This window comes from Rhipicephalus microplus, chromosome X, assembly GCF_043290135.1.
Source record: "Rhipicephalus microplus isolate Deutch F79 chromosome X, USDA_Rmic, whole genome shotgun sequence".
Classification (NCBI taxonomy): domain Eukaryota; kingdom Metazoa; phylum Arthropoda; class Arachnida; order Ixodida; family Ixodidae; genus Rhipicephalus; species Rhipicephalus microplus.
In genome coordinates this window covers 151,534,512-151,546,543 of record NC_134710.1, presented here as the reverse complement: position 1 = coordinate 151,546,543, position 12,032 = coordinate 151,534,512, and the positions used below count along the sequence as shown (strand labels likewise).

General features: G+C 42.7%; 1 protein-coding gene across 2 annotated transcripts in view; it reads left to right on the top strand.

Moving 5' to 3' along the window:
- The window catches only part of LOC119177032 (uncharacterized), a 220,303-nt gene that overhangs the window by 41,634 nt on the left and 166,637 nt on the right, over nucleotides 1-12,032 (top strand). For both annotated transcript variants that reach the window (XM_075878002.1, XM_075878003.1), the window contains exons 2-4: nucleotides 7,972-8,061; nucleotides 10,101-10,378; nucleotides 11,605-11,944. In XM_075878002.1, the coding sequence (XP_075734117.1) occupies nucleotides 7,972-8,061; nucleotides 10,101-10,378; nucleotides 11,605-11,944 (708 nt within the window). The remainder of the gene's footprint in view (nucleotides 1-7,971; nucleotides 8,062-10,100; nucleotides 10,379-11,604; nucleotides 11,945-12,032) is intronic.

Sequence of the window (12,032 nt, the reverse complement as noted above, 5' to 3'; positions counted from 1 at the left end):
ACCATAGAGAAAAACATTTGAAAAGAAAGAAATTGAGCAATTTTCATCTAATATGCAAAAGCATATTAGATGATTTAACGTGTTGATACCAAACTGTTATAGGACGATTGCGCTCCCAAGTGTCGCACTATCGTTATAAATGCGAGAAGGTGCAGCAATTGCTGAAAGAAGAGAATGAGGCGTCCCCATATTATCGCGTAAGCAAGTTCTACGCATGTGTTAAGAAAATCGCAACAGATGCACAGAAAGGAGAGAAAAAGGCCCTGTTTTTTTTTCGAATCAAATAGAATGTGACAGGAGAAAGCGTTCAGCGTACCCAAACGAACTTGTAAGGGGCGTGTGATATGGTGCTTTCTGTCACAAAAAGACCACGATCACGCGCGCACTTCGGGGCTTGTGACACTGCTAGCAAATTTCACTATTTATAGGTGTATAGGTTCAAGCCCGGCATCATCAGGTAGGAGCAATGCCATAAACCATTTGGGCGTCTTGAATGATTAAGCAACTTGTTTTTAAACGCGCGGTGAGTGGTGAAGCTTGCATGAACTCATCTGCCGGCGTCGCGCGCGCTGAACGGAGGGGCAGAGGAAGGAAGGTCAGAGTCGCAGCGCCCCCTTCAAAACAGCGGCGAAAGGCATGTACTACACCCGATGCGAAGGCCGTAAGAAGCGAGCGCGCAGGTGCAGCCTAATCCGGCCGTGGTCTGACATGGGGACGTAACGCGAAATGGGTGAAACGTAGCGTAACAACGTTATTACGTCAAACGGCGTGTAACAACGCTATCACGTCAAACGTCGCGTAATAACGTTGTCACTGCAAACGTCGCGTGATGACATCGCGTGAAACGTTATTGTACGCAATGACGTTAAGCCGTATCACGACATCACCTGTTTCTCGGACATCCATTTTTCCATAAGCTGTGATGGGCAGGAATTCAATCACCATCTTTTGTGCCCCTTTAAATTTTAGCCATGGTCTTTTGTATATGGCTTTATTTTTTTCCGATATGATTTACACATTTTATGAAGTTTCAAGTGCAGACTGTAGGAACGTTACCACTGACTTAAGAATGCCAAACTTATGCGCACAGGCTTACATTACGTTAAGGTAAATGTTAAGGTTAATGTTAAGGTAACCAGTGGTCTAGTGATTCTGGTGCTCGACTTCTTATCCGAAGGCTGCATTATTGAATCCCGGCCACGGCAGCCGCATTTCTGTGAAATGCTAGAGGCCCTTGTACTTCGATCTAGTTATACACGTTAAAGAACAGCAAAGGGTCACAATTTCCGCAGCACTCTACTACGGCGTCCCTCACTGTCATATGGTGGTTTTTGGACGTAACTTACACCAACAGTTATTATTACTAGGCTATATTAGACAAAATTAGAATGGGTGACGTGATAAGTGCCACCTTCCTCCTGCATATTCACTTTCAATATACTACATTTCTGACGCCTAAAAAGAAAGATTTATTGACTGAGAAACAATTGTACTGTACGATATGGGGGGGGGGGCAGGTTTGCTGACTGTAATCCTGTGAGTTCTTAACGCCAAGTCTGGTGACGAAGGAGATGTATGTGACAGTAAGGGATTTGATAACTACTTTTTGAACTTCGTTTCTAAGTAATTAATATATTATCATATCACACTTTCAATTTTGAAAAAACTTTGTTAGCACGATCTCACAGAAAATACGCTGAATCACAGTCACAAACAAATCTTGAGGTTTTGAGGTTTCCTAGCCAAATAATGCTTCATATTTAAAACATTTGACGTGTGAAGAGCAACCTATCTCACCAATAATTTTTTTACAAGCCATGCTAGAAAGAATTGTCTATTTGTTTCTAGCTAAATGAAAATCGGCGGCATTCCAGGCAGCAACTATGATATGTTGCAAGCCGCAGTTGGAGACTCCAGATAACTCCGTGTTCATTCGTTATATTATTTTTTGTTGGTGCAAGGGCATCTGAGGCCAAAGAGCGCTAGTACAATCGTTATGACATTTCAGGTTTTAGGCTTAAAAATTGTTTAAGGCAAATGTTGTGCAGGGTCGTATCTATGAAATCCGTAGACGTACAGTGCGTCTAGAAATGAATGTAAGTTTATATCAAGACCTTCAATTCGTTGCTCAGTCTCTTAGGGCAGATGAGCTGGCAGAGTCTGAGGCTTTCGCTGCCCGGATCTTGCCTGAGCAAGAGCTGCGGGGGCTCAGACACACTTTTTGGCAACAGGAGGTACCTCCTTTATGAGGCCGAGCCTGATGACTAAAATGGAATGATGCATTGCTAAAAATTAATGTTTCTAATATAATTAAGAAGTTTTTCAAGGTTAAAAGGGCTCAACTCTCCGACTGTCTAGAATTCTTTAAATTGTGCTGAACTTACAAGTACGTGGCCGTTTTCGTATTTTCTCCGGTCGATATGTGGCCGCCGTAACCTCAGAAATCGAACCACCACACTCGAGGTTTGCAGCGCAGCATCTCAACTGCCATGTCACCTCGGCAAGTTTATGTCTAACTGTGATCACGTGACAGATTTGGTATGATGGTTGCATTGCGGAAAATTCAGGTAAATTTCTATGTCCAACTTTCTCGTGACCTATCGCCAAGGGTACGAGTAAGGCGAATCCACTGACGCGGTTGGACAGTCTGGGGCATGTACCGTTGGATAGTGACACATAGCTAAATATAACTGCACGTTTAAGTGCGTGATGAACGTCCGTTGCCGAAAGCGATAAAACAAAAAAAAAAAGGTAGTACTACCTATACGCTATACCAGAGTGTTAAAGAATATCACCTCTTTGAGTTGAAAAATGCGAAAATTTGAGTGCATCAGGCAGAATAATGTGAAGGCACCTCGTGAAGAGTTTTAGTGAATTTCTTATCTTATGAATGGTTCTGCGACACATGTAGGATGACGGGCATTAGGTCGGGCTTTCCACGCGTCCTTTGCCCTGCTGCGGAGATTCTCGGGTGCACGCGCACCGCGTTGAGTGTGTGAACTCCAGAGAAAGCCAAAATAGCTACAGCTTAACAAGAAGGTCATGCGTGAATCATCCCTGAAACAAAACACAAAGTCCAACGCTAGTAGCTATGGCTGGCCTGGACAGCCGAGAAAGCGGTAGGCGTATTTGTTCACGACAAAAGCCAGTTCGAACGAGGTGCCAGGCCGAGGCCTTCGGTTTTTGTTCTCTTTAACGAGACAGTTGTTTTTAGCGCGGAAAAATTGTTCTTTGCTCCATTAGCCTGTCTTTAGCTTCCGCTTCTGATTTCGTGAGTCGCGGTCAGGCCGTGTTCCCTTTCGTTCGGGCAGCTCTTTCGTTTTGACACATCTTTCGTTGCTGCTATTTCCGTGATGGAAGGCTGCCGGCTTTGAGAGGACGACGTCATTGAGGAGAGCGGCGGCTTTCCTCCACTCGTCAAGAAGAAACAGCGCATAACACCCTTAGGTAACTTTGGCACTGGACGTGACGCAATTAGGGCACGTTTATTGTAGAGCCTCCAGAGCGTGCGCGCAACCTTTGTCAAGAGACCCTTTGAGGCCTTACTCATCCCGCATGACTCACTGCGTAGCCAGGCAACAATAAAGGCGATACTCGCTATGAGCGACACGAGGATTCAGGAACAGCTAAATTTTCGCGACTCTTGTACCTTTTTTTGGTCACAGTTAGCTGATGCGTGCTGTGCGACCGCGACAGCTGTATAGGGCGGACATGGGCACAACATTCAGTTTGCGGAAACTCTTATATATAATGTGCAAGCGGTCGTGATTGTATACGTTGAAACTGACGGCTTCGTTAATTGCCCATGCTAATTCGACTTTATACAGAGCACAAAATAAAACTGGATAATATAACACAGGCTTACTGTGTTTTTTCCTGTTTCATTTTTTTTCTCATTCGATCTCTGTCTTCTTCCCGACTCCTGTTTCTGCACCTCTGCAGGGGCGTAGGCAGCAAACCAGCAACTAGCACCAGGGTAGCCTTTCCTTCATATATCTCACTGTACTTTGGCACATTTGTCGTACACTTTCACCTACCTACAATGTACCATTTCGATGGAAACGAACGAACAAACAAACAAGTAAATAAGGAAACAAATATCACACGGAATCACTGGTCTTACAAATCAATGGCCATGTTCATTGCTGCGCATGACGTCAATGGAGCCTGCCACCAAAACATTGAAAACAGGAACATTTTTCTGATAGTGGTGGTGGTATAGTGGGGGTGATGTTGCAGCAGTATACGGATTTAGCGGCCACCAGACGGGTTTCCATCGAACCCTGGACTTCACTTTAGGGATTCGGCCCGGCATACACGCAGGAAATTGTTCCGCCTGAGCATCTCATGAGTTGAGAAAAGGGATGTGTCATCAGGTGCTAGGCAGCCCTGTGTCTCGCAGGAAGAGAAGTAGTAGTCGCGGCCCTCTTGTCCTGACTGCTGCGGGCCCTCCGAGAAAAAAAGCGTCTTCAAATGTCTGAAGCGTCAATCAAACACGTTGCAGGATGCGAACCATCGCTTCTTTTTTCATGTTGGACTGCGATCGTATAGCCCGATGAATTGTTCTCTGTCGCCACTAACACCGGAGCAGTGCAGAGTGGGTAAACAGTTCACCCAGTATTAACAACCAAGCCTGTCCGCGGAGTCAGTTATATATGCGCCAAAGCAGCGTTGATTCTTCGCGGGCAAGTTGTAGGACCACACAGGTGTGAGCTGGAGTCCTTATAATCACCCTGATGTGATTACAGATTTTTTATTTATTCAAAATTGTTTTCTTAGAGTTCTGACAAATATTTAGAACTATCACTTTCGAAACACGTGTCCGCGCTTCGTGTTCAAGTGCCTCAGCTATTTTTTTTTTCATTTCTTCTGATTCTATAGCGTGGGATGGGATAGACTGAAACTTTTAAATGCGAAGCAATTCTTAGCAAACTTCGGCGACTTTGAGCGCATCCTATCTATCTATCTATCTATCTATCTATCTATCTATCTATCTATCTATCTATCTATCTATCTATCTATCTATCTATCTATCTATCTATCTATCTATCTATCTATCTATCTATCTATCTATCTATCTATCTATCTATCTATCTATCTATCTATCTATCTATCTATCTATCTATCTATCTATCTATCTATCTATCTATCTATCTATCTATCTATCTATCTATCTATCTATCTATCTATCTATCTATCTATCTATCTATCTATCTATCTATCTATCTATCTATCCGCTTACGTTTGGGTGCTCTCGTGATTACCCCTTTAACTTGGCGTGAACCAAAATTAGCATGGGAGGGTAAGATAGTTTGACGAATATGACGCGCTGCTCAAAACATGAATAATGTCACAATCCCGTCGCGTACGTCGTCAAACACTTCCGGTTAGATGGTGGCACATTCCCACGGGCGGGTATGTGCCGCTGGTATGCGGATATGTGCCACAGGTTATTTTTATTTAAATATTCGGAAAAATTCGTACCTTGCGAATCGATGTTATGCGAAGTACGCGGAGGGAAAGTGACTGTGATGTAAATTTTGTACTAGGTGACACGTTAAGAAAGGACGCAAAGTATATTTTAATATGTTGTTCGCATGGACATATCTTGAATATTTGCATGCGTTTTATATAACCAGTTTTTTACAGTTGCGTAACTATGCCAACAGCAACACGGATATTAGCAACACCAAAAACGGCAAGGTCACACGTGACGCTTTTGTTCACAAGGATGGTAGCTCTGCACATTGCTACATAATTCAACTTCAGTGGATGCCGCTTATAACTACAATCGACGTTAACCGAACGTGACGGCTGTATTATCGAAGTAAATTTGTAATGTTTATAAAATTAGAAAGCCAGCAGGGCAACCACAATGGACATTTCATGGACATTAGAGCGTGTTTGAAAAGCGGTTGCGAGAGCTGGCATGGCTTTGTGGTAAAATACTTGACTGCCACGCAGAATACTGGTGTTCAAATTCTTCTTGGACCCTGATGTTTATTCATTGCATTCGTCAGGTCAACGCTGCCGATGTCACCTTTTTCCTAACAAAAAATGACCAATATCTGTTCTCGCGATTCCTGGGTAGATATAAACTGTCAATTTCCAGTGGTAGATACCAGCATACCAGTGGCAGGTATACCTGCATACCAGTGGTAGGTATAACCATGCTGGTAGGTATACCAGCATACCTACCGCATATGCTGGTATACCTGGTATACCTACCAGCATATGCTGGTAGGTATACCAGCCTACCAGTGGTAGGTATAACCTTAAGAGACAAGAAGAGAGCAGAGTGGATTAGGGAACAAACGGGGGTTAAGGATATCATAGCTGAAATCAAGAAGAGGAAATGGACATGGGCCGGGCATGTAGCGCGTAGACAGGACCACCGCTGGTCATTAAGGGTAACTAACTGGATTACCAGAGAAGGTAAGCGGGTTAGGGGGAGACAGAAGGTTAGGTGGGCAGATGAGATTAAGAAGTTTGCGGGTATAAATTGGCAGCAGCAAGCACAGGACCGGGTTAACTGGCGGAACATGGGAGAGGCGTTTGTCCTGCAGTGGACGTAGTCAGGCTGATGATGATGATGATGATGATGATATTTATTTATTTATTTATTTATTTATTTATCTATTTATTTATTTATTTACCGTGACTTAAGAGATATACCCCCGTATTCACGACCACTCCTCGACTCGACTTCCACCCTTCACTTGACAGAGTTGAGCCCTGCGTCACCGCTTGGCTGAAAATGACGCTACGCTACTCAAGAATCGCAGCAGGTTATCACTAATATGCAGTGACTTGCCGTGCCTTGAGACGGCGCTCCCATCGGCTTTCTCAAGTGAAGGTGAAGCGTTGAGTGAAGGGACGTTCTAGAATATGGGGGTTAGTGTTGCAAGTTGTCAACTTTCAATCAACAAGAGTTGTTTTTCAATCTTATCGTCGTTGATTAATCACCGTTTTCTTATTTAGCTATAGGTCAGCTGTGACACTGAACACTCTTTGCATATACGTGCTGGAGGGAATTACATTATTATAACGCACAAGAAAATCTTGCGCACCAACACATAGTTGCGCAGTGCTTCGATGTTATAGCGTCCAAGTCCTCCATGAAGTGGCACGCTTCGCTGATACTGGAGCTTGGGTAAGGGGTGGCAGATAAGGCCAAGTGAAAGGTGAAAATATAGGCCCTGTAGGAACCCCCGTCTGGTATTAGACGAGGCGTTTTTACAGAGCGTTCGCATATTTTTCGAGTCTAGAACTGCCGTAGAAGACTGGTGACAACTTGATTTTTGAAAAAAAAAAGTAATTGATTACTGGTAATAAACCCGGAACGTTACAGCTCGAAAAAGTAATTGATTATATCATAAAATACAAGAACATGTAACTTATTACAAGTAGTCAATTACTTGTAACATGGTATATACGTACGTACAAGTCTGTAGCTCACCAACTCGATTAACTAACCCTTCTGATGTAAGCATCAGAGGTGTGAGTGGTAAAAAAATTTCCAACTTCTTGACCTCTTCGTTTTTTTTTTCAGAAGCCCTAATGCAGTGCTTGTTGTTTTAGCAACGTCGCCGCAACCTTTGTCAGCACTCCAAGAGAAAGAGAGAGAGAGAGAAAAGTCATTTGACTCTTTTTTGCGAGTACTGTCTTCTGACGTGTACGACCCTTTCTTAAAAAAAAAAAAACATGTGAACTCTTTTTAGAGATCTTTATACTATCGTCGGAGAAATGTAGGACCTAAAAGAAAGTATGTATCTTTATGCGTTGCAAGACAAGGCATGTATCTTTATGTGTGGCAAGACAAGGCTTACCGATAGTAGAAACACAAGCCGCAGTTCTGTTGAAGTACGTGTACTGCACAGGTTATTAAACAAAATTAAGTGTGCCTAACTATTAAAATTGCTATTACTGGTTATGACAAGGTGTCTGACATAATTTTTCTCTTACGCGCAGCGCACCGGCAGCAGTGGTGCGTCTCGTTATGGTGGCTCCGGAAATTACTCCACCAACAGCACGTCACCTCGGAGCTCCACCTACGGCTCGGTGAGTGCTTTTCCATGCAGTATTTTGTCAGATTTCAAGCGGCAACACTTCTTTATCTGCAAAGTTGCTCTAGTTGATAGTGTTCCGAGAAAGTTTCCTCTAAGAGCAGTAGAGCAAAGAGAGTATTTTTTTTTCAGACGTGATCGTCCGAATTTATTGATGTTAATTGTCAATGATTAGAACTCTTGGCGCTATGCGGGACATGGTGAACCATGAAACAAAAGATGCCAGATTTTTTCTTGAAGGAACGGCACTACAAGCAATAATAATAATAATAATAATAATAATAATAATAATAATAATAATAATAATAATAATAATAATAATAATAATAATAATAATAATAATAATAATAATAATAATAATAATAATAATAATAATAATAATAATAATAATAATAATAATAATAATAATAATAATAACAATAATAATAATAATAATAATAATAATAATAATAATAATAATAATAATAAATACTTTATTCTACACATCCATAAGAAATACAAAGAAACGGGCCTGTCTATGTCCCCAGGACTTGTGCGACTAGGCCCGGCACAGCCGGTTACAGCGATGTGGATACAAGGTAACAAAACAATTGTTGCTTCCTTACCAACGAACAGACAAACAACTAACACCATTACTTTTTTACAGCTCAGCGAGTAATTTCTTTAATTGCTTTTTTGAACTCGCTGAAAAAAATTTGTCAGATAGTGGATTGAAAATTTTTGGAATATATACACATCTACATGCTTCTCCATATCTGGTAGAAAACCGGGGTACTATAAAACGGTTTTTTTTTCTCTCAGGGGTCGACGCGTTACATATGGCACTTTAAAGTCATCACACCAATTGTATCTTAGAACAACTGTCTTAATGAACAAATCCTGGAATACACAAACGCCCAAATCCCGGAAAATAGTACTGGCATCTATCTTAATACCGTAAGCTACACTTCTTAAAATATTTCGAAGTAAGCTATCAATGCGTGTTTTCCAGCGTTCTGAGCAAAATGCAAAAACTGTTATCCCATATATCACTGCACTATATGCTAACGAATGAACTAATAATAATAATAATAATAATAATAATAATAATAATAATAATAATAATAATAATAATAATAATAATAATAATAATAATAATAATAATAATAATAATAATAATAATAATAATAATAATAATAATAATAATAATAATAATAATTAATAATAATAATAATAATAATAATAATAATAATAATAATAGTGTAGAGCAGGAGAAGAAGAAAAAGAATGATGATGATGGCCTGATAATGAGAGTTTCTTGTCTTTACCTCTAGCCAGACAAACGGCGCCACTTACGAACGATTTCAATGCTCAAGACTACCACACGTTTTGTTATGAAAGTCGCTGCCATGTTATAGCGTCTTACAATCTTGTCCACGCCGCGCTCTCTATGCCATCGACTTCGAAAAGCGTCATGTTGTTTTCTTCCGAGTTGCGACGATATGAATGAGCTCATGAAGCCTATGAAGGATACCGAATGGGATTAGTGGATTACGGAGCTTAACGTAAGGGACAGCTCAACGCGAGTCGAACAAAACACACGCGCGAAGCGAAAGCGCATGCAGTATACGCTCACGAGTGTTTCAAAAGTCATTTTAGTGACATTCATATTATTATTATTATTATTATTATTATTATTATTATTATTATTATTATTGCTTCACGTTAAAACCCGCGACATGATTATGAAAGACGCTGTAGTGAGGGGCTCCGAATATTCTGGCCACCTAGTGTTCTTTTACGTGCAATGATATCGCAAAGTATACAGGCCTCTGAAATTTAATCCGCTCTATCGAAATGCGACATCCGTAGCCGGGATCGAACCCGCGACATATCGTGTTAGTAACCCAGCACCGCAACAGCTACACCTCACGGCGGACATAATTATAATCAGAAAAAAAAAAGAGAGTACCGGTGACATAAGAGTCTGTGCGAAGCTCCAGGTCTGAAATATTTGAAAAGGTGAGCCGTGTTCTTTATTTCTTTTTCGTGCAGCCATCGTACGGCGGCAGCGGTCGCTACAGCGGCACTCGCACACCGACCCTGAGCGTCTACAGTCCGAGCTACAAGGCATCGAGCTCTGGATACGGCTCTGACTACGGCCGCAAAAGCAGTCGGCCAAGCTCAGGCTACGGCTCGGGATACGGGTCTGGTTATGGGTCGGACTACGGGAAAAGTCCCAGCGCTGGGTACACATCCGACTACGGGCGGTCGGGTGGCTATGGGTCAGACTACGGCAGCCGCAACAGTGGCTACGCATCGGACTACAACAGGCAAGCTCAATCTGCCCCCCTCCCTTTTTTTTGTTTTTGTGTGTGTGAGGGTGTGTTATATTTGGTAGTCTGGGCTTGTGTACTACTTATGGCAAAAATAAATGACAAGGCCAACACGCAGCCTTTTCGGATACACGTGCAGCGAGGCGATGCCCCACTTTTAGGCATTCGCCTGATGTAATTAGTAATTGTTGAGATTTAACGTACGAAAACCACCATATGATTATGACAGACGTGATAGTGGAGGGCTCCGGAAATTTCGACCACCTGGGATTTTTTAACGTGCACCTAAATCTAAGCACGCGGGCCTCAAACATTTTCGCCTCCATCGAAAATGTAGCCGCCATGGTTGGCACTCGAGCCCACGACCTGCGTGTCAGCAGCCGAGTGCCTTAGCCACTAGACCACCGCGGGGGGTACTCGCTAGATGTGATATAATAGAAGCCAGCAGACTGAAACTTGGGCCATTTGTGAAGCAGCGCAATGTGATTTCGTGTTCATTTTCCTTCTCTCTGTGTGTGGTTGCGCTGCCAGTCTATGATAACATATAGAAGTGTGCAGGTAGCTTGTGTGAATATTATACAGAACAGTGCCAGTAAACGAAGAGCAGATGCATGATTTTATGCCCCGGACATCTGAAGCACGTTGGTATAGAGAATTTTTACGAAGTGCATCACACAGGCGTTGAACCTTTAAAGTTTGTGCGCTATAACGTTTTGCGCAGCGTCTGCAATATATATGTTTCACAAGTTAATTGAGTTGTGTAAGTCGACTTGTTTTTCAGGGGTGTCTTAAGTCTCTCAGTAGTCGTGAAGGTGTCTTAGTACATTTGCAGTGGTGCAGTTCACCACGTCATTCAGAAAAGCAGAAGTCATGTGTTTCCGCGTCCAAGCGAAGATTATAATGTCTCAAATACAGAACTTTGGTGTCTTCTTTTACTAAACATATCTATAGCGAGAGCTTCGGCGTTGGACTTCAAGTTCGGTGCTGCTTCTTTTTCAATTCCGTGAGCTGCGCCATTAGCTGGTTAGATCGACTGTATTTCTTGTCATCTTACTAGCGATCAGTCAGCGAATCGGCAAGCTGCCTTTACTGTACGCTGAATGCAGAAAGAATTCTTCTGTAATGCATTGTATATATAACCTGTTGGCGCAAAAACTACACGTGTCATTTTCTTGTACAACAGTTAACCGGCGTCGCAACACGCCCATTCGTGGGCTTCGCAGGTCGAGCACGCTGCCGCGACCAGGCAGCACCTACGGCCGGCAGTCTTCGCATCAGGGCGCACCGGGAACGACGCCCACCAGTAGCACTTACAGCACCTATAGGCGTCCATCATCAGGGGGAAACAGCGTGGCCAACGCTGTCAAGATGTTCGGAAGCCTGGCACTTCGCGAGGAGGGAGGCGCCTCCAAGCCACCGGTGTCGAGGAGCTACTCCGTCAAGTCCAAGGAGGAGGACAACGTGCAAGCGCCATCCGGCATGCCATCTCGAGAAGAGTCCAGAAGCTTCGTCAATGTCCCCGCAAGATCCGATGAAGAGCAGCCAGACACGGCTGAAGCTCAGGTAAACTGCGCCAGTCTGACATTTCACTGTCACAGACATCTACACGTAGATGTAGACTTTTTCTTATGTGGATCTTAAAAGAGAAAAG